This window comes from Stylophora pistillata, chromosome 10 (genome assembly GCF_964205215.1).
Source record: "Stylophora pistillata chromosome 10, jaStyPist1.2, whole genome shotgun sequence".
Lineage (NCBI taxonomy): Eukaryota > Metazoa > Cnidaria > Anthozoa > Scleractinia > Pocilloporidae > Stylophora > Stylophora pistillata.
In genome coordinates this window covers 5,174,548-5,197,047 of record NC_142528.1, presented here as the reverse complement: position 1 = coordinate 5,197,047, position 22,500 = coordinate 5,174,548, and the positions used below count along the sequence as shown (strand labels likewise).

The 22,500-nt window shown below is 39.6% G+C and overlaps 2 protein-coding genes and 1 pseudogene across 5 annotated transcripts in view; 1 reads left to right on the top strand and 2 right to left on the bottom strand.

The window, feature by feature from the left end:
- Positions 1–65: 65 nt before the first annotated feature.
- On the bottom strand, positions 66–8,414 carry LOC148721504 (uncharacterized; annotated as a pseudogene). Its single transcript, XR_015992356.1, has 3 exons — positions 7,925–8,414; positions 6,011–6,707; positions 66–5,166 (listed from the first exon to the last, which is right to left on the bottom strand). The product of XR_015992356.1 is annotated as an uncharacterized LOC148721504 (transcript).
- LOC148721497 (uncharacterized) overlaps positions 66–22,500 on the bottom strand; it is an 80,475-nt gene continuing 58,040 nt past the window's right edge. For 2 of the 3 annotated variants that reach the window (XM_088735601.1, XM_088735600.1), the window contains exon 3: positions 19,757–22,500. This exon is cut by the window's right edge and continues 79 nt beyond it. In XM_088735601.1, the coding sequence (XP_088591727.1) occupies positions 19,899–22,500 (2,602 nt within the window). In that variant the 3' untranslated portion in view covers positions 19,757–19,898. Of the gene's footprint in view, positions 1,984–18,869; positions 19,572–19,756 lie in introns of those variants that run through there. The other variant, XM_088735602.1, reaches the window with a different exon arrangement.
- Positions 12,739–16,328, top strand: LOC148721503 (hemagglutinin/amebocyte aggregation factor-like). Its single transcript, XM_088736064.1, has 4 exons — positions 12,739–12,765; positions 14,380–14,603; positions 15,144–15,287; positions 15,775–16,328. Exons 1-4 carry the CDS (start codon positions 12,739–12,741, stop codon positions 15,821–15,823), a joined length of 444 nt encoding a protein of 147 aa, XP_088592190.1. The 3' UTR covers positions 15,824–16,328.

Here is a 22,500-nt window from a genome sequence, read left to right as displayed (position 1 = left end):
GAGCAGAAATTTCTTGAATTCCGCGAACAAGTTTTACTGTAACCACAACCGATCAAACAAACCGATGCAGTTATGGCTGGTGAATTTACTGACTCAAACAAAGTCGTAAAACTAAAGAAATAAAGGAAAACAATACAAACAGAAAAGATTAATTAGGGTGACGATCGATGTCGTAAATAAAATCGAATTTAAAGCAAATACAAATCACAAAAAGGCAGCAAAAATTGAAAACAGATGAAATCTAACCTTGTCCAGCCTTGAAATACAATAAATTCTGGAAAAAATACGCTAAACGAGCGCCCAAAACGATCTAAAATATCCAACTGTGAATCGCTAGTCGACCACACTACCGCTTAACTAACATGGTCACGTGACCAGAAAGGGCGCCAAAAACCAAAGGCGGAGGCCTGGACAGGCAACAAAAACTGGCTACAGTTACAAGGGTACTTGAGAGGCTATACTCATCATATTTGTCGTCTGGGGGGGGGGGGGGGGGGTAAATGTACATCTGGGATCCAGTGCCTAAATTTGCCTTACTCTGGTAAGCATCAGCTCGCGCGTACAGACGTACAAATGTGGTATTTAAGGAGTTTTTGATGCCTTTGTAATTTGTTATTTTCCACGGTGACTCACCTCTGAATAGGAGAGCGAATTTAGCCTATTTTATCTATTTCCATCATGCTATGTAACCCTTTGTTTTGTTTCGCTTTTTTTCCGCAGAGATCTGCAAATGCGTTACAACTTTTTGTTAACCGCTATTTTGAAAGTCTTTATTTCACCTGGAGTATTAAACTTCAGAGAAAAAATTCACGGATGAGGCCGTTGCGAGTACTAATGAAAAACACCCCCTTCATAGTGTTTCTTTAGATCTTCACCCAGGAGAAGAGATGAGTACCAGCGATATCTAGACGAGATTCTAGCCAGCAATTTTGAGGGCCTAATGTCCCTTATGGGTCTAGATTAGCTTGCTTTCTTTCGCTATTTGATCGTCTGAATGATCGAGAGACCTCTTTAGCCTGTATGTTTTGTTTTTTTTTTCAATTGGGGTCTTAGGATAATTCCCCGTGTAGTGTATTGCATTACATTGCGTTACATAGCGTTACTACTGTAATGGCATTTCCTATTACTCAATTATTATTATTTTCCTATTACTCAATCGCGTTGCAAATCTACTTTCCTAAGTGAAAATATTGTGAAAAATTACGAGATTTGTATGGTAAATGTACTATCTTGATCACTGAATAAAAGACAGATGAATTAGAGCTCTTGACCTATGATTACTCTACACCCCTTCCCCATCTGTCTTTTGTAAATTATGTCAACCTATCGAACGAAATTTGAAAGAAACAATTTTTTACAAAACACATAATTATGAGCTAAAAAGATCTACTGCCTTTGAAAAGTGTTTGGAACAAAAATAACCTCAGCACCGTTAACGACATTGATTCGAACTTTCATTTCAAAAAAGAAACAGTATTACATGTTTTAATATTTTGAAAATGAAAGATGAATCTGTTCTTATGATTGTTAGCGATTTCAAAGTAAACTCGGCAGAAAACCTCACGGCTGTAGCAAGACATCTGGATCATACTAAACGCTGTACTGTCTTCTGTCACTTTAGGTTAAGTTCAGTGAAAAAACTCGCCAAAAGTAATTTTACTCTTTGCTTGGTTCTTCGTGCCTTCAAGGCAGTTTGCACGACTCCGCGCACGGTTAAAAACTAGATCAAACGGCTAAAAACTTACTACATTGCTCGTTTGAATCTCGAAAGTCCGTCTTAATTTACAAATTTGCAAATTTTTGAAAAACACCCACTCGACTGAAATTCCATTTTTGGGGAATGCTTATACATATTGTTGTATAGAATATACTAAATGAATCCGGTGTTATAGGTAACGTAAATCAAAAGGTATACGAAAGGTTATTACAATTTCCTTTGGATTGTTTGTAAACTCTCTAAGAATACATTTTAAACACCTTCATCTTTTTCTTTTAATTTTCTGAAGGCGCACGGAAACAAATGTTCGGCATTTTCCGCCAACAGATCTCTAAGATGCTGATAAGCAGGACGGGAGATCTAAGTCCCTTCCAGATCTAGTTTAATGACTTTACATGATGCTGTTTCTATTGCCTGACGTAGATTTACAATACCGGCATCGGTGATCATCCGATTATAACTCAGATTCAGTTTGGTGATTTTACAGGATGCTGTCTTTAATGCCTGATATAGACTGACAACACCGGCATCAGTGATCTGATTTCCTCTCAGATAAAGTGTGGTGAGTTTACATGTTGGTGTCTGTAATGCTTGACATAGACTGACAACACCGGCATCGGTGATCTGATTTTCACTCAGATCAAGTGTGGTGAGTTTACATGTTGGTGTCTGTAATGCTTGACATAGACTGACAACACCGGCATCGGTGATCTGATTTCCACCCAGATCAAGTGTGGTGAGTTTACATGTTGGTGTCTGTAATGCTTAACATAGACTGACAACACCGGCATCGGTGATCTGATTTCCTCTCAGATGAAGTGTGGTGAGTTTACATGTTGGTGTCTGTAATGCTTGACATAGACTGACAACACCGGCATCGGTGATCTGATTTCCTCTCAGATGAAGTGTGGTGAGTTTACATGTTGGTGTCTGTAATGCTTGACATAGACTAACAACACCGGCATCAGAGATCTGATTTCCTCTCAGATCAAGTGTGGTGAGTTTACATATTGGTGTCTGTAATGCTTGACATAGACTGGCAACACCGGCATCGATGATCTGATTTCCCCTTAGATGAAGTGTGGTGAGTTTACATGTTGGTGTCTGTAATGCTTGACATAGACTGACAACACCGGCATCGGTGATCTGATTTAAACTGAGATCAAGTGTGGTGAGTTTACATGTCGGTGTCTGTAATGCTTGACATAGACTGGCAACACCGGCATCGGTGATCTGATTTAAACTGAGATGAAGTGTGGTGAGTTTACATGTTGGTGTCTGTAATGCTTGACATAGACTGACAACACCGGCATCGGTGATCTGATTTGCTCTCAGATCAAGTGTGGTGAGTTTACATGTTGGTGTCTGTAATGCTTGACATAGACTGACAACACCGGCATCGGTGATCTGATTTATACTTAGATTAAGTGTGGTGAGTTTACATGTTGGTGTCTGTAATGCTTGACATAGACTGACAACACCGGCATCGGTGATCTGATTTCCAAACAGATCAAGTGTGGTGAGTTTACATGTTGGTGTCTGTAATGCTTGACATAAACTGGGAACAACAGCATCGGTGACTTGAAAACCTCTCAGAGACAGGATGGCTATTTCAGTGAGAGGCAGTAGTTTCCTTATGATGTCACTACATTCTTGATTCCACCTAACAACTCCGTCGATAGCCAACAATACAATGGGGCAGTGTTTCTTTGTTAGCGCTCTTAGGATTCGCCTTAATCCAGTTTGTGTAAAAAAAGATGATGAAAGAAATAAGTAAGAAAGAAATATACTCGACTGTTGATCAGGAGGTGGATTCTTTCCACTGGATTCGTCTTCATTAACTGCACTCAGAACTTCTAACAGAAAAGACAAAGCGATGCAGTCTACATCAGTCAAGGTTCTAAATGCAAATCCGTCCTTATCATCATCAAATTGATTGTGATGTATCTTTACGAAATGTTGTGCAAACTCTAAATCTTGATACTCAGTGAGACATTTCATTCGCAGCAGTTTCCCTTTGGATTCATGTCCAAACATCTGATTTAATCTAAGAAGCAATTCTTCCATGAAGGCACTGTCCTTTTGCTTTGATAAAATGCCGGACATAAACTGAAATACCATCTCTGTGACATCTCCTCTTGGGGGAATTTCTTTTCTTTTCACGAACCAACGAGCTGCTAAGTATTCCTGGAGGGTTAGGTGGGTGAAACAAAAATATTTTGTCGTTTCTGAAAAAGATTTCCTAAACTGAGGACCGCAATGGAGAAGACCGCTTGCTCTCAGCCTTTCAATTTCTTCTGAAGTAAACCTTTTCATTTCTTCAACAGTGAAGAGAAACTATTTTTCTTGGAGGAATTGAGCCGCCAACTCTGATAACTTTTCAAGAGTATCTTCAGGGGAAGTTGAGGCCTTCTTGTGATGTTTTCTTAAAAACATGTTAATCACTTCAAAATAAATGTCACTTGAGTTGACTGGAAGAGCATCAGTGTTTGTAGAGTTCTCCAGAATATACTCAAAGTATGAGCACATCAGAAAACAGAGAACTGGAATGTGGGCAAAGCTGACTAGATTTTCATTCTTTGTAATGTGATCCATCACAGCATTCTTCATTTCGTCGTTTTCTCTAAAATACTTTCCAACATACTCCTTCACCTGCTGCGCGGAAAACCCTGTAATTTCGACGTATCGATCGAAGTTGATTTGACCAATTTCAATTTTGTCGGACTCGTCGGGTCTTGACGTTATCAGAACACTTGAGCCTCTCAAGAGCTTTCCTTTGATTAGCTTGGCACACATGGCTGCTACTGGCATTTCTTCATGAGGGTTATTTGGGTACTGGTCATCCAAGTCACTAGCGATGAAATCTTGTTGTGAATACTCGTCATACCCGTCAATGATAATCAAGACTTCTTCAGGATGATCAACCATGTACTCAAATAAAGTTTCATCGATACTTGAGTGGACATCTAACAATGATGATTGGTTAAGGATTTCTCGCATCGAAACGTGGTCCTTTCCCAGTAAATTCAATTGGCGGAAAGTCAGCAGGTATGTGAACTTAAAATTAGGGATGCGAGGACTTGTTTGAGATTGAAACAATTTGTCGTCAGCCCAATCTCGAATCAACTTTTGGCAAAAGAGTGTTTTACCAATCCCTGCCTTCCCGGTGACAAGAACAAATTTGGGATTCGTTTCTTCGTCTGTATTGGTATTAGAAAGAAACATTTCTTGAGGATGTTTTATTGGCTTTCCACTCACATGACCGTACCGGCGGAGGTATTTCTCTCTTTCCATGGTAAGGTCTTCAACTGGCTTCCGTCCATGTTGCATGAGAAGGCGTGTGAAGATGTCACCCGTTTTCACCCTAGGCTTGGTAAGGGTAGGAAGAGGGTGGAATTCAGTTTGACTTTTGATTGATGCTTTCAGATCATTTGTGTACGTCTCTACAGCTAAAAACGGAAAACCGTATCAATAGCATTAGAAATGCTGAAGATGTTATTCATAAACAGATATCGGCATATCTGTTCATGTTATAATCCTGAAATGTCCCAGGACGGATCCAAACCTTGATTTAAGGAGGTAAGAAAGTGAACGTTGCTACTTACTTCATCAATTGAATGTCGTTGTGTGATTTCATTTTTTGAATGCATCATGATTGGAAAGACAGCTATACTAACTTATTAGGAGTGGTCACTGACAACAAACTTAAATGAAAAGAGCAATTGGACAAGGGGCATAGGTCATTTTATTTTCCTACTTCTTTTAAATGATAAAGAAGCATAAGGATTCTTACGGTGAAGTGATCTACACTTCTAGGCTCCAATATATCATATGAAAGATCCAATCAAAATGCATTTATGATAAAGGTTATTGGATAAAAAATCATATCAATATAATCACTCATGAAATCATGTTTGCCTGTTAGCTGTATCAGAAACTTATGTCTATTTATCATAAATTTTTCCGGCTTCCTCACCATTCTCTGTCTCACAAGGACAACGCTGAGGGAGGGGCTAAGTGGGCCACGTAGAGAGATGGGTTAAGTGGGCCACGCAGGGGGAGGGGCTAAGTGAGCCACGCTGAGGGAGGGGCTATGTGGACAACGCAGAGGGAGGGGCTAAGTGGACCACGCAGAGGGAAGGGCTAAGTGGGTGTCCCTCTCTTAAATTTATCATGTATTTTTTTTAAAAAAAAGGTCATGAATTGGAACGGGTTTCCTTCACTTTGTGTTCATGATACTGCAAACTAGTGGTCTGCGGAGCTACGATAGAAACAAGTTACCTCAATAATTACCTTCAGGTCCTATTTTCTTTACACTCTTGTCATCTAGTTTACTAATTTTTTCTTCGATTTCATCCAATCTTTCCTTGATGCTTTTCTCATCCATCACCCATTCTTTTAGAAGCTCTTTGTAGTATTCTACGAAATCAGGGTCGATGCATTCCTTTTTCAGATCGTCGATAGCACTTTGGTAACCTGCCCCTCCCAGTCTCACCAGTGCATCCTGGATGTCCTGCCAGTACTGATTGAATGTTTTTTCATCAACTGAAGCCTCGCTTGTATGACCATAAACGGTGTTTCTGTAGCTCTTGATGCGTACAATATCTGCCTCAGGGGTTGTGTCCGCTGCAGGAGGAAGTGTATCCCAGCCGGTAAGTGGTGGAACAAGACCACAAATATTTCTCAGCAGAACGGTAAGAAGCGTGATGTCGAAGTCTTTTGATGAGACTGAGGATTTGATGGCAGGATACAGTTTGCCCCACTGGGAAGGATTAATGATTTTCTTCGTTCGGAGTGACTTTAGAGCAGAATGAATTGAAGGACTAAACAAAACCTTGTCCAGGTTTCCTGGTGGACGCTTCTTGTCAAAAGTCTCTCTCAGGACACGTGAGCCGACATCTACCAGCAGTCTGCATAACCGGGCGTAATTAGTTGTCTCCTTTGTGGAATGAAACGATGGTGCCGGTGCAGAAGCCATGTAGAATCGTTCCTATAATGATGAAAGATATAAATCCGTCGCATCACTAACAACCTTTAAAGTAGCTAGGAATCAGAAGTAAACAAATTCTATTTTGTATAAAGAACGGGCTTGCCACTACAGTCTAAATATTCTTATCTTGAGCGAGTTCCATGATTTTTTTTTTTGTGTCAGGAGTTTTTGCAATAAGCGACTAGCTTTCTGTCTGAATTAATAAAGATTAAATTAAAGCGCTTCTTAACTTGCAATGCAGTCTGTTTTCGTTTCCCTCCTTTTTCGCAATGAACGAGAAGCGTGCACTGGGCTAGAACAAGGCCGACGTTGGGTCTGAAAGGCAGCCTGAGTTTGGATGACTCCCACTAAGCAATTTCACCTATGGTATAGGCTGAAACGAAATGGAAAAGAATGCTTCGCAGACTATGCAAGTCTTAACCTGTTAATAGTGAACTCCCTCGACTGTTTGTGTTTGGTCTACAGAACTCTTTTGTGGAAAGCGCGAGGCAAGTGCGAAGGGCGAGACACGCTCCTGAAGACCGACAAATCATGAATACATTTATGTCCGATCGTGTTTACACGTAAGTCTACGGTCTCAAGTTTCCTTGCTCTTCTCGATTAAGGCAGAAAAAAAATCTGATTGGTTAAAAAATATTGGTCGAAAAGTGTTGAAGGCATATATCGAATCTATATTTCGTGTCCGGTATCTAACCAAAGCAAAATTGTGAGATGAATATAACAACAGAAGCTTACTGTTTCGATGATAACGGCACCACGCGTTAAAATCTTGAATATTTATAAGTTCTCCATTCTTAAAATTAATCAAACGTGGGAAATTAATAATACTCGACGAAACTAAGCGATTGCCTTCGTTTAAGCGATTGCCTTCGTTTACTTTCGACATAGTAGTTCAGTCTTGAAAGTTAGTGTTTAGTTATTGCTAAATATAGGCCTAGGTGTTGCATACAGTTTCGACTTGACGCAACAGCCATTGCGGGTCATCCTCGGTGTAAAAACCTGACGAGGTTTTCTTTGTTTCATGAGGTATTGTTTTGCTGTACGCTATTGCTTATAATGTGTTTTTGTCTTTGTGTTAAGTCACTCGTGAGCTTCACAGGTTTTTACACCGAGGATGAGTAGCCATTGCGTTGCTTATAATCGCTATAGTTTTTCGACTTTACAAACCGATCGAACTTCCGAAATAATTTGCTAGTTGAGAAACAATTACGACTAACCTCAAATGACTGACAGCCACACCGCGAGCTCGTCAGGCGTTGGCTGAGCTTTTTTCTCAGTATACGTTCCGCAAAAAAATGTAACCTCTCCAGAATCGATGCCAAAGAACACAGTGACCATCAACTGAGATGCATGTTAGGTTTTAAAGGTCCACCCTTTATGCCAGAAACAGATCAATCGGTCGCTCACCGATATAACAAACAAAATCTTTCAGGTGTGGTTGAGTGACATTTTCAGTCAGCCACCGCTTTCAAATGCTGTCATTCATGCTAATGACTCAGCACATTATTCAACGAAACGACTATCAATAGTTAGAAAGAATGCATATTCTTTATCACAAGTTGAACAAACAGTACCGCGAGGTAATGCGCTGGTTCCAAACTTAAATTCTGGCACAAATCTTTGCTTTTACTTATTGCTCTGTTAAGTATCATGAGATAAACGTCACTCGCCTTTAAAGATCGTGATTAAGTGTTATTCTAATAGAGCGTGAATTAGGCCTTACATTCCCATGGAGCATCTTGTGTCGAATCACGATTTATGCCCGTAGTAGACGACGAAGTCGCTTTCGCTGTCAAGCGATGTTAGGGAGCCACGACGACGGCGACGGCAACGAAAACGTCGTGTCGAAATCTAACTTTTCGTTTTTGTAACTCTTTCGAGGTTATTCCGATGTGTTTCACTTGGAAAATGCTGGCGAACTATTCAGGGACTATATCACTGCGAACGACGTTAAAGTAAGGAGAAAGAAAGAAAAATTAACCATCATGCGCTCACGTTCTCGAAAAAACCTAAAGTTTGGTTGTTTCACATTGTTAACCGGGAGCTTTAGTAACGAGAGCGGCAACGAGAACGGCAGAAAACAATAGGCCTAATGAGCAAAAACAATCGCCCTGCACGTGTATTTAACATTTTGGTACATTTCTTTGCCGTTCTCGGCAAAACAACAACGTGAAATAACCAAATTTTAGGTTTTCTCGAGAACGTGTGCGCATGACGGTTAATTTTTCTTTCTTTCTCCTTACTTTAACGCCGTTCGTAGGGATATAGTCCCTTAATAGTTCGCCAGCATTTTCCAAGGGAAACATATCGGAATATTCTCGAAAGAGTTACAAAAAGGAAAAGTTAGGTTTCGACACGACGTTTTCGTTGCCGTCGCCGTCGTCGTTGCTAAAGCTCCCTTTTGTCACGCGACATCGACACGCGACATCGACACGCGAGATTGTCAAGCAAGATCGCCCCAGCGCACAACTCATGACGATATATATATATATATATATATTAAAACTAAGAGAAAATCTATGGTTAAATAGTTACGGGATTTGTAATAAAAATATACAAAATTCAAGTGGAGCAGAGGCTACAGCGTGTGCAGCCATCATCCAAGAGCTCATTTATACCGAGTTCGCGTATCTTGCCTTTGAACGACTTGAGGGTCTTATACTCTTGGGTAATTTAGTCCATAGCCTGGGCTCTAGAAATCTAATAGAGTGTTTGCCATAAGTGACAGTTTCATACCTTGGTATAGAGAAATCGGCTTGCCTCAAATTGTTATTACTATGGTGTACTTTAAAGATGTTGCTTATATATGCAGGACACAGTTTTTTACATACGTAACAAGCGACTTCAAAATCTTAAAGCACGTGAGAATAAAGGCTGATAGTTTCTAATGAAACTGTTTGGGGCTGCGTCGGTGAGGGTAACGAAATAATTTGGATATATAAACAAAGTTGAAATGGTAAGTTGGCAACCGTAACGATTACAAAAGCTGACGTTTCGAGCGTTAGCCCTTCGTCGGAGGGAATAGAGGAATTGTGGGTTGTGTGTGCTTTTAAAGGAAGAAAATGGAGCTACGTTATCGGTGGAAAAATGGCAACGAGAAAAACACGAATAAATTAGTGGAATGAAAAGCGTTCGTTGATCCCTGTGGGATTTAGACTGCCGGTTTGAAAGATGAGCTTTTGTTCAAGAGTTTTACGGCTTTCCGTTCTGCCTAAGTGTAAGGTAAGACCGCAGATTGCCATATGAAATTAAAATGTCTAGCGACTGGTTTCGATGTGTCCTTGTCAATCCTTTCCACGTCTCGAAGGTGTTCTCGGAATCGGTCACCTAGTCTTCTGCCTGTTTCGCCGATGTATATCTTTTTGCAATAGGTGCAAGTTATGCAGTAGATTACATTGGCGGAGGTGCACGTGAAGTGATCGGTGATCTTAATGGATCGTTTGGGTCCTGATATTTTATCAGTGTTGTGAATGAAAGGACACGTTTTGCATCGTGCATGAGCGCATTTAAAAGTGCCTGGTTGGTCATTAGTCTGAAAAGAACTTCTGACCAAAAAATTGCCTATGTTTTTGTTGCGTTTGAATGAAATGAGCGGCGGCTGCGAAAAGATACTGCTTGTCTCTGGATCGTTTTGAAGTTATTTAAAGTTTTTAAGAATGATGGAATTGACTGAGTGGTTGTGAGGGTGAAACGTGAGAGTGAATGGAATGTGGTCGGAATCTTCCTTATGTGACGTTTGTAGTGCTGAATGTCGATCAATAAGTTGGGCGCGGTGGTAACCCGCTTGAACGACAGAAACAGGGTAACCACGTTTATCGAAAAACTGGCACATTGACTCTGATTTGTGGTGGAAATCAGAGTCATCACTACATAAACGACCCAGTGACGTCCTAAAGATGATATTAGGGACCTTACGCAATCAGGACGGCAACACCAAGGAAGAATTCGATTAAAAAATGAGTTTCTACTCTAAGTTAGAATTTCAAAAATGGTTGCAGGAGCTTACTGTCTTATACGGCGCCACAGCTCAACTTCAGCATGACGTATAAAAGAAGCGTTGAGTTCCAAATGGAAATTAAAATAATTTGCCGTCACGGTTACGGTTCGTGGACGACGCCAATTTTGGCGATTTCACGTTGTGGTTTTTGCATAGGACGGCTAAGAAATGTACAAAGTTTCAAAATTCACGTGCTGAGCTATTGTTCGGCCAATTAGATCTCTTGTGTTTCCACGTCCTCGTTGCCGTCGCCGTCGTGGTTGCTTAAGGTCCCTAGTAGGGACCGTAAGCAGTCAGGAAGGCGACACCAAGGAAGACGTCGATTTAAAAAAAATTAATTTCTACTTTTAATTAGAATTTCGAAAATGGCTGCAGGTGTTTACTATCTCTTACGCCGCCACATCTCAAACTCAGCATAACGTGTAGTAGCAGCGCTGAGTTCCGAATTGAAATTCAAATAATTTGCCGTTGCGGTTTCCGTTCGCATATGACGCAAACTTTGGTGATTTCACGTTGTTTTTTGCAAAGTACGAAGAAATGTACAAAGTTTTAAAACGCGCGTGCTGAGCTATTGTTCTACCCACCAGATCTTTTGTTTTGCCACGTCCTCGCTGCCGTCGCCGTCGTGGTTTGCTTAAGGTCCCTAATTTGTAACGCGATCGTGAAACACGCCTCTGTTGTATCAATTGATCAGATTTGCTTGTGACTCACGCTGGTGATAGAAGTCGTGACTATATTATCGGAATACAGGATGGGCATTGGCGAGGTGTTAGCGCGGTGTTTTCACCGCTCCACAGACTAAACCGAGATCTAATTGGAATAAAGACTTCAGAAAAATTTAGATTGAAATATAAACTACTCTCTTAACGTTCTTACTAATTTCTGGAAAAAAGAGTTGTCTGCTGTTACTAAGTTTTTAGGGAAAATGGCTATCTTTTGTAACATTTCGATTAAACAAAAAGACTACATATAGAGCCGGAAGTTTTTTCAAACATTGCATGGAGATTTTCCTAAAAATTGAAAGAGGCCTCAAGCAGTTCTCATGATCTGAGACAAAATCATATATCAGCGATAAAACATATACACTTTGCTAAGAAAAACTAAGAATCGTTTGCGACCAAAGAAATTATATATGAACTGCATGCGACTTATTTCCTTTCTTTATCATTAAAAATGTCTTGATTTCCTGTGAGCCGACTTAAACTCTAAGAGGAAGTTGTGTTCTACATCACTTTTTTTTATTTTTTTATTTTTTTATCGTTTTAATTTGTTTTCACCATGAACTTGTCTGGAGCGTCTTACAAACGGGTTGACCAGCCGCCTATCTTGGAAGTAACATCACGATCTTACAAAAAGCCATTTAATAGAGGAAGAAAAAAAAATATACCGAGCCAAATAGTTTAATTAATCAAACAGCTGTTAGTTGCCAAAACCCGACAGTTCACCAAAGAAAATACTTCTCACGAAACGACCAAGAGATCGTAATCTCTTGACCACACTCACTGAAACCATTTCGGAACTTTTCCTCATTTTTGTACATGGATCTATTAGCACAAATTCAATTGACGCTGAAAAGACCCTAAAAGAGATTCTTTAAATCACAGCCAAGTGAAAAATGTCCAAGTTACTGATGACTTGATCCGAAATGTTCTGACCCTGAATAATGTAGGGCTGTTTACGACAACATTTCTGATATCTTCCTCATATTTGTCAAAATATAATTGCTCTGATACCACGGATCTCGTAAAGTTGCTTAACCATTACAACATGACAACATAAAACATAAGGCAATAAACGTAATTTAAAATTTCAATTATTTTTTTGAAAGAAAAGAGTCTGAAACGCGCTGCACTAATAAATTAAAAAGCCTACTCTGTGAGCGGGTCACAGAGTAGGCTTTTTAATTTATTAAAACTGACGATTAATTTGTTTACCAAAATACCATGACAAAATATCTTCTTTAGACAACCATCCAAAGTTATAAGCATTTGAGAACAATCAGGTTTCGACTCCGAATAAAGCTTGTTCACGCTAATGTCAACTGTCACAAACTCTAAGAGGGTAAGTTTCTGAAGAAACTGCGCGCTGTGTCGGTGGGGAAGTATAACAAGATTATTTAGGGTTTCAGAGTGTGCGACGAAGGGCTAACGCTCGAAACGTCAGCGTGAACATCTTGCGGTGGCCAATTTACACCGTCATAAATTCTGTTCTGTTGTTTCAGTTACTCATTGATTTCCCTAGAGCTTGAATGCACGACGCCCACCTTTTTTATATTTTAATAAAATAACTTAGCTCAAGTGTATATGAACCGCATTTTCTTACGTAGCCTGTTGACAAAGATGTTCTCTTTGAATTTATATTATTATTCTAGGCGTTTAGCCCTTTTGAGGCGATGACCTCCAAAGTAAGACAACGTACCGTAGATGAAACGTTATATTGGCTAACTGCACGTTCAGAAAGCCCAAAGGGGATTCACAAAGTTCGAATTTGAATTTCTTAAGAGTTGTTTAAACATGACGGTCCAGTAAGTTTGTTGAGTAACGCTGCGATTGAATTTATACCGGATAATGTTAAAGTGGGAAACGGTGAGAACAATGAAAATTTCTCCTTAGTTATGACTAAATTATGTTTTCTTTTTTTTTTTATTTTCGAAAGAGAGAGCGAAAAGAGCGCAAAAGAAAGTTAATTGAGAATGTTCCAAAGTGATGGACGATCCAATTAAGAACTATCCTAGACGATCGAATTCTTGCTATTCTGGTATTTTGATACACATTGATTCACTTACCAGTTATTACTTATACGTCCTAAAACACTACATCTAAATTTTTGAATAGTTCTCCCAAGAAATCTAAATTTTTGATTTTACCATTTTTGATTCACATCCTTATACTCAATACCGACGGGGACCGATTTGCGTCAATTTATTTTTTAATTATCTACATTGTCAACGAAAGTGTCTTAAACTTGTTTTTGATAATTAGATGTCGACAAACTATGGGACCGAAGACATAAATTAAGTGGGTTTCCAACAATTTATCAGTCATGTCAAGGATTGATATCACAATCCACACAGGTGTTGCCAAAGTTCATTTTCGGTTTCTCTGGTAAGTTTTCTGTGCCGAAGACTCAATGCGAGTATTTAGCGAGCTTTTGATCTACTTCATCCTACAGACACCCGATAAAATTATGCATAATACGCTTTTTTTTAGATTGCTATGGCTGACCAGAGGTTTGTCAAGTTGCTGTTATTGATGATACTCGTCGAGCTCCTAATTTTTCCTGCCGATGTGGCATCGTGGAGGCGGAGGCGCCGCCGCCGCCGCCGCCCTCTCTGTCGGTTCACAAAAACCTACAGGCGCCGGATGGGTTAACGACTGGCAACGAAATTTCGATTTCAAATGTAACCGAAACGGTAGGCAGATTTAATTTCAAATGTTTCACGGTCCTTTCCCCATGAAATATCTAGCTAATATTATTCGAAATATTTTCAAAATTTTGCAGTTATGTACTTGTGAACATGAAATCGTTCATTGTATCTGTATCATCCTTTTCAGGCTCAGCACATGCTGCATACCTCTGTGACTCTTTTATCCTTTCTGTTTGTTTTTATAAGATCAGAACTAAAAATAACTGATTTAGGACAATTAATCAAAGCCTATTTCGTTGGTCTTTTAGGAAGATCCGAGAAACTCTGGAAAATGTATACACCGCAACTGCAAACAAGACCATATCCACAGTTTTAAGTGTAAAGTTGGTCCCGACCCGAGCTACAGGGGCGATGACTGCGCCCGGGAACATTACGAGAACAGCTACGATAAACCGGTGGTCTTCAAGTGTCCTCACAATGGCTTTATAACAGGAATCCGCAGTGAATACAACACTCATCACAAAGATAGTAGGTGAGTCACTCAACGATTTCGGGCACTTACTGGCTTCTCGACTAAATCAATCAAACAGTAGAAATCACAAGGGATTTTTTTTTTTAATGGTAAACACAAAATAATAACTATCAAATTGCCTGAAGAACGGGAAAACGTAAGTGACCAGTGTTACCAGTTGTACTCTTAACATATTCAGAGGTTGACACAAGTGTTCCATTCAATCACAAGCGAAACAAGCCAAATGGCTGCGATCCCGGATCGACATCCGTTAAACAACAAGTTCGGCGACGAAAGCTGGCGCGCGTGGTAAATACCCAGCTTAAGGTATGCGCGTATATTTGTTTGCGATGTCATTCTCTAACACAAGACTGCACGTTTTACAAACAATCAACAAAAAATGCCGAGCAGCGTATGAAGCGGGGCGAGAAAATGGCCATTTCATCCCAGAATAGAATATTGAGGATATATCGACCCCTGACAGTACAGATAAAGTTAAGCTTTAAAATTTAACTTTCATTCTAACTTAGAATCGTACTTATCCGACCCACGTATCTCTAGGTTCGGCTTCCGCTGTTGTCATACTGATAGATACAGGCAAAACAAATGCAAGATAACTCCACTGCAAAACAACTGGGACCAGAAACTAAAGTACAAAGTTCCGCGCAACTATCCCCTGGTGGGAGCCTTCAATGATCATGATAAGTAACATTCTGAAGTTTACACTGACTAGAAAATAACGACCTTGCAATGACCGCGAGTGCAGCATAAAGCCACAGGTTTTACTTGCGTTTGAATCATCAGTTGAAGCCACAAATTATTTTTGGTGAATATTTTCAGGTATACTTTTGGAAAAAACGTCGAAAGATTCATTTTTGGAAGTCAGTGCAAACTTAGCTAGATATGGGAAAACATTTTTTCGCTGGCCACAACTCTACAGCCTCGGATTTTTAAACTGAGAAAGCGATGGATTACCTCGCTATCACAACCAAAGGAAGAAATTTTTGTTGTCTTAAAATTTCGAACATTTTAATTCATACATCCACTAAATGCTTCATCAGCGTAATTTCTTCATTAACTGAAGAAGCTTAGTATTGCAAATGAAGCATTCTGCATATTTGATCAGGTGTAAAAGCGCTTCAAAGGACTTGAAATATATTAATGACATATCTTACCATTTATATATTTTCAGGGATCGTCGCTGGCAGTTCGAGATTTGTCAATTCAGAAAGTGCCGATAAAGACTGCAAGAATGAGCGATTGACACTAAGTAGAAACATTTAATAAAGGGCGCTAAAATAAGATTAGGTTTGCAAGTTTTGAGAATAAAAAATTAAGAGAAGGGATAATTATTACAGTAACTCTTATTTAAGCTGACACAGTACGAGCTAAGACAGTTAATTAAAGTGCAGCAAAGGGAACAGAATATAGATGTTTTGGTATTAATCTTACTGTATGCTTGGGGATCAACCTCATTCCCAGGGCCTTTTCCCTTAGCTGGGGGTGGAGTTGGGGGTGGGGCGGGAAAAGGCCCTGGGAACGAGGTTGCTTGGGGATGAGATAATAAAAATGCTTGGTTTAAGTAAACGCTGGTCTCGTTTCCTTTTCTTTTACTCCAAATCGAGTAAGAAGATAAATAAAATAATCGAGAAGTGCTGAAGAAGTATCCGGAGAAGAAGTAAAATTTCCTCCTCTCTATAAAGAGATAGTTAGGAGCAAGCGATTACAGTCTCTAGAAGCAATATCAATTTCCGAGAAGTATGAAAACTGTTTGATATTAGATGGATGGTCTGCTAGAGAAGTGCTATGAACTAGGATCTCGGTTTCGAGATAAATTCGATTGAAGGCTTTTGACTTCAGCAATGAAGTGACAAATCTAAGGAAATGAAAAAAAGCGATCTACGAAAACGTTTGGCTGAACATTCCGGGTCTCACAGGGGACATAGATCAAAAACTCAATTAAAGTCAGCATTTTGTCTCTATTATATCCAAAGGTTTCTATAAGCGAGTGTGAGCCACGAAAACCCTTGTTCCCTTCGTTTTTTTATTCATGACGACATGAACGTCATGCAAGCTTTAGAGATGCGACTGAACGGAACAAACAGACAAACAAACAAAGTGCTATTCCTCACCCCTTCATTTTAATCCTCTCCGTCCTCAATCTATGCAGAATCGAGACAATAAAGAAAAGAATTCCGTAAAAAGGCGACTTTCATGTCTAGGCCATAACTAGCTTTTTCTTTCAGATAGAAGTTGTCTTTAGGCAATACCATCCATAGTTCTTATCATTCTAAAAACTGAAACAAATGAGTCGATGAAATGTAAAAATAATGACCGAGGGAAAGGCCAGGAGAGATACAGATAGTACACTTAAGCTTTCGAAACAGATATCAACACAGAAACACTGATGTTCTTCTCAACTGTTGGACCGGGAAAGATTTGTCTTATTCTTGGTCACCAGAGCAGTACAATGGGCACAGTGCATGTTCTCACCTGTAAGCTGGATTGTGTAGTAGAAGAGTTCACTTCTGCAGTGTGAAAAAATAGGGTTCCTGGCAATTTGTGGGTGCTATCTCTAGTATAACAAAAGTTTTTTAGTTAATAAAGGTTTGATAATACTAAAACATAAAATTGCAATTAGACTCAAAGAAAGTTCTAAAATAAGCTAGATTTTTCAAATCTTTCAAACAGTGAAAAAAATTTGGTAACGTAATAAGTCTCAAGAGAATTAAATGAAATTCGCCAGAAGGCGAGAGGCTATTGCCGTAAATCCCCTAATAATACTCTAATAATGAGGGCTTATTTATTTCAAATACTTTGGGGGGGGGGGAGGTGGATTATTAGAGAGGGCGCTTATTGATTCAGCCCGATGTTCACTACCAGGATACAGTAGGATATGATGTACCATATTTTATTCAAAAATTGTTCTCATTTTACTTTTTTTCTCAAATTTCGTCCATTTAAAAGGAAACGGGGAGGCTTATTAGAGGGGCGTTGCTTATGAGAGGGGGGTTGCTTAATAGAGGATTTACGGTACTTGATAGGCTATACTTATCATATTTGTCAGGTGGGGGGGGGAGGGAAGAAATGTACATTTAGGATCCAGGGCTTAAATTTGCCTTACTCTGGTAAGCATCAGCTTGCGCGTACAGATGTATAAATGTGGCATTTAAGGAGTTTTTGATGCCTTTGTAATTTCTTTTTTTCCACGGTGACTCACCTCTGAACAGGAGAGCGAATTTAGCTTATTTTATCTATTTCCATCATCCAATGTGACCCTTTGTTTTGTTTCGCTTTTTTTCCGCAGAGATCTGCAAATGCATTACAACTTTTTGTTAACCGCTATTTTGAAAGTCTTTATTTCACCTGCACTATTAAACTTTAGAGAAAAAATTCACGGATGAGGCCGTTGCGAGTACTAATTAAAAACACCCCTTCATAGTGTTTCTTTAGATCTTCACCCAGGAAAAGAGATGAGTACCAGCGATATCTAGAGGAGATTATAGCCAGCAATTTTGAGGGCCTAATGTCCCTTATGGGTCTAGATTAGCTTGCTTTCTTTCACTATTTGATCGTCTGAATGATCGAGAGACCTCTTTAGCCTGTATGTTTTGTTTTTTTTTTTTCAATTAGAGTCTTAGGATAATTCCCCGTGTAGTGTATTGCATTACATTGCGTTACATAGCGTTACTACTGTAATGGCATTTCCTATTACTCAATCGCGTTGCAAATCTCCTTTCCTAAGTGAAAATATTTTGAAAAATTACGAGATTTGTATGGTAAATGTACTATCTTGATCACTGAATAAAAGACATATGAATTAGAGCTCTTGACCTATGATTACTCTACACCCGTTCCCCATCTGTCTTTTTTAAATTATGTCAACCTATCGAACGAAATTTGAAAGAAACAATTCTTTACAAAACATATAATTATGAGCTAAAAAGATCTACTGCGTTTGCAAAGTGTTTGGAACAAAAATAACCTCAGCACAATGAACGACATTGATTCGAACTTTCATTTTAAAAAAGAAACAGTATTACATGTTTTAATACTGCATTGCTCGTTTGAATTTCGAAAGTCCGTCTTAATTTCCAAATTTTCAGATTTTTGAAAAACACCCACTCCACTGAAATTCCATTTTTGGGGAATGCCTATACATAATGTCGTATAGAGTATACTAAATGAATCCAATGTTATAGGCGACGTAAACCAAAAGGTATATGAAAGGTTATTAAAATTTCCTTTAGACTGTTTGTAAACTCTCTAAGACTACATTTTAAACACCTTCATCTTTTAATTTTCTGAAGGCGCGCGGAAACAAATGTTCGGCATTTTCCGCCAACAGATCCCTAAGATGCTGATGAAGCAGACGGGAGATCTTATTTCCTTCCAGATTCAGTTTGGTGATTTTACAAGATGCTGTCTTTAATGCTTGGCATAGGATGGGAACACCGGCATCGGTGATCTGATTAAAACCGAGATCAAGTTTGGTGAGTTTACATGTTGGTGTCTGTAATGCTTGACATAGACTGACAACACCGGCATCGGTGATCTGATTTCTGCACAGATCAAGTGTGGCGAGTTTACATGTTAGTGTCTGTAATGCTTGACATAGACTGACAACACCGGCATCGGTGATCCGATTTCCAAGCAGATGAAGTGTGGTGAGTTTACATGTTGGTGTCTGTAATGCTTGACATAGATTGACAAAACCGGCATCGGTGATCTGATTTCCACTCAGATAAAGTGCGGTGAGTTTACATGTTGGTGTCTGTAATGCTTGACATAGACTGACAAGACCGGCATCGGTGATCTGATTTCCACTCAGATCAAGTGTGGTGAGTTTACATGTTGGTGTCTGTAATGCTTGACATAGACTGACAACACCGGCATCGGTGATCTGATTTCTACTCAGATCAAGTGTGGTGAGTTTACATGTTGGTGTCTGTAATGCTTGACATAAACTGACAACACCAGCATCGGTGAAATGAATTCTACTCAGATACAGGATGGCTACTTCAGTGAGAGGCAGTAGTTTCCTTATGGTGTCACTACATTCTTGATTCCACCTAACAACTCCCTCGATAGTCAACCTTACAATGGGGCAGTGTTTCTTTGTTAGCGCTCTTAGGATTCGCCTTAATCCAGTTTGTGTAAATAAAGGAGACATGAAACGTAAGCGATTCAACGGCAACGGTATACTAAATGAATATACTAAATGAATCCAGTGTTATAGGTAACGTAAATCAAAAGGTATATGAAAGGTTATTACAATTTCCTTTGGATTGTTTGTTAACTCTCTAAGACTACATTTTAAACACCTATATCTTCTTCTTTTAATTTTCTGAAGGCGCGCGGAAACAAATGTTCGGCATTTTCCGCCAACAGATCTCTAAGATGCCGATAAACAGGACGGGAGATCTGAGTCCCTTCCAGATCTAGTCTGGTGACCTTACGTGATGCTGTTTCTATTGCCTGACATAGATTGACAATACCGGCATCAGTGATCATCCGATTAACACTCAGATCCAGTTGGGTGATTTTACAGGATGCTGTCTTTAATGCTTGACATAGACTGACAACACCGGCATCGGTGATCTGATTTCCACTCAGATCAAGTGTGGTGAGTTTACATGTTGGTGTCTGTAATGCTTGACATAGACTGACAACACCGGCATCGGTGATCTGATTTCCACTCAGATCAAGTGTGGTGAGTTTACATGTTGGTGTCTGTAATGCTTGACATAGACTGACAACACCAGCATCGGTGATCTGATTTTCCCTCAGATGAAGTGTTGTGAGTTTACATGTTGGTGTCTGTAATGCTTGACATAGACTGACAACACCGGCATCGGTGATGTGATTTTTCCCCAGATGAAGTGTGGAGAGTTTACATGTTGGTGTCTGTAATGCTTGACATAGACTGACAACACCAGCATCGGTGATCTGATTTTCCCTCATATGAAGTGTTGTGAGTTTACATGTTGGTGTCTGTAATGCTTGACATAGACTGACAACACCGGTATCGGTGATCCGATTTCCTCTCAGTTCAAGTGTGGTGAGTTTACATGTTGGTGTCTGTAATGCTTGACATAGACTGACAACACTGGCATCGGTGACTTGAAATCCACCCAGATACAGGATGGCTATTTCAGTGAGAGGCAGTAGTTTCGTTATGGTGTCACTACATTCTTGATTCCACCTACGATCACTCTGGATCTCCAACCTTACAATGGGGCAGTGTTTCTTTGTTAGCGCTCTTAGGATTCGTCTGAATCCAGTTTCTGTAAATAAAGGCATGTCAATACGTAAGCTATTCAACGTTAACGGTATACTCGACTGCTGATAAGGAAGTGGATTCTTTCTACTGGATTCGTCTTCCTTAACTGCACTCAGAACTTCTAACAGAAAAGACAAAGCAATGCAGTCTACATCAGTCAAGGCTCTAAATGCAAATCCGTCCTTAACATTACAAAATTGATTGTAATGTATCTTTACAAAATGTTGTGCAAACTCTAAATCTTGATACTCAGTGAGACATTTCATTCGCAGCAGTTTCCCTGTGGATTTATGTCCAAACATCTGATTTAGTCTATAAAGCAATTTTTCCATGAAGGCACTGTCCTTTTGCTTTGATAAAATGCCGGACATAAACTGAAATACCATCTCTGTGACATCTCCTCTTGGGGGAATTTCTTTTCTTTTCACGAACCAACGAGCTGCTAAGTATTCCTGGAGGGTTAGGTGGGTGAAACAAAAATATTTTGTCGTTTCTGAAAAAGATTTCCTAAACTGAGGACCACAATGGAGAAGACCGCTTGCTCTCAGCCTTTCAATTTCTTCTGAAGTAAACCTTTTCATTTCTTCAACAGTGAAGATAAACTTTTTTTCTTGGAGGAATTGAGCCGCCAACTCTGATAATTTTTCAAGAGTATCTTCAGGTGAAGTTGAGGCCTTCTTGTGATGTTTTCTTAAAAACATGTTAATCACTTCAAAATAAATGTCACTTGAGTTGACTGGAAGAGCATCAGTGTTTGTAGAGTTCTCCAGAATATACTCAAAGTATGAGCACATCAGAAAACAGAGAACTGGAATGTGGGCAAAGCTGACTAGATTTTCATTCTTTGTAATGTGATCCATCACAGCATTCTTCATTTCTTCGTTTTCTCTAAAATACTTTCCAACATACTCCTTCACCTGCTGCGCGGAAAACCCTGTAATTTCGACGTATCGATCGAAGTTGATTTGACCAATTTCAATTTTGTCGGACTCGTCGGGTCTTGACGTTATCAGAACACTTGAGCCTCTCAAGAGCTTTCCTTTGATTAGCTTGGCACACAGGGCTGCTACTGGCATTTCTTCATGAGGGTTATTTGGGTACTGGTCATCCAAGTCACTAGCGATGAAATCTTGTTGTGAATACTCATCATACCCATCAATGATAATCAAGACTTCTTCAGGATGATCAACCATGTACTCAAATAAAGTTTCATCGATACTTGAGTGGACATCTAACATTGATGATTGGTTAAGGATTTCTCGCATCGAAACGTGGTCCTTTCCCAGTAAATTCAATTGGCGGAAAGTCAACAGGTATGTGAACTTAAAATTAGGGATGCGAGGACTTGTTTGAGATTGAAACAATTTGTCGTCAGCCCAATCTCGAATCAACTTTTGGCAAAAGAGTGTTTTACCAATCCCTGCCTTCCCGGTGACAAGAACAAATTTGGGATTCGCTTCTTCGTCTGTATTGGTATTAGAAAGAAACATTTCTTGAGGATGTTTTATTGGCTTTCCACTCACATGACCGTACCGGCGGAGGTATTCCTCTCTTTCCGTGTCAAGGTCTTCAACTGGCTTCCGTCCGTGTTGCATGAGAAGACTTGTGAAGATGTCACCCGTTTTCACCCTAGGC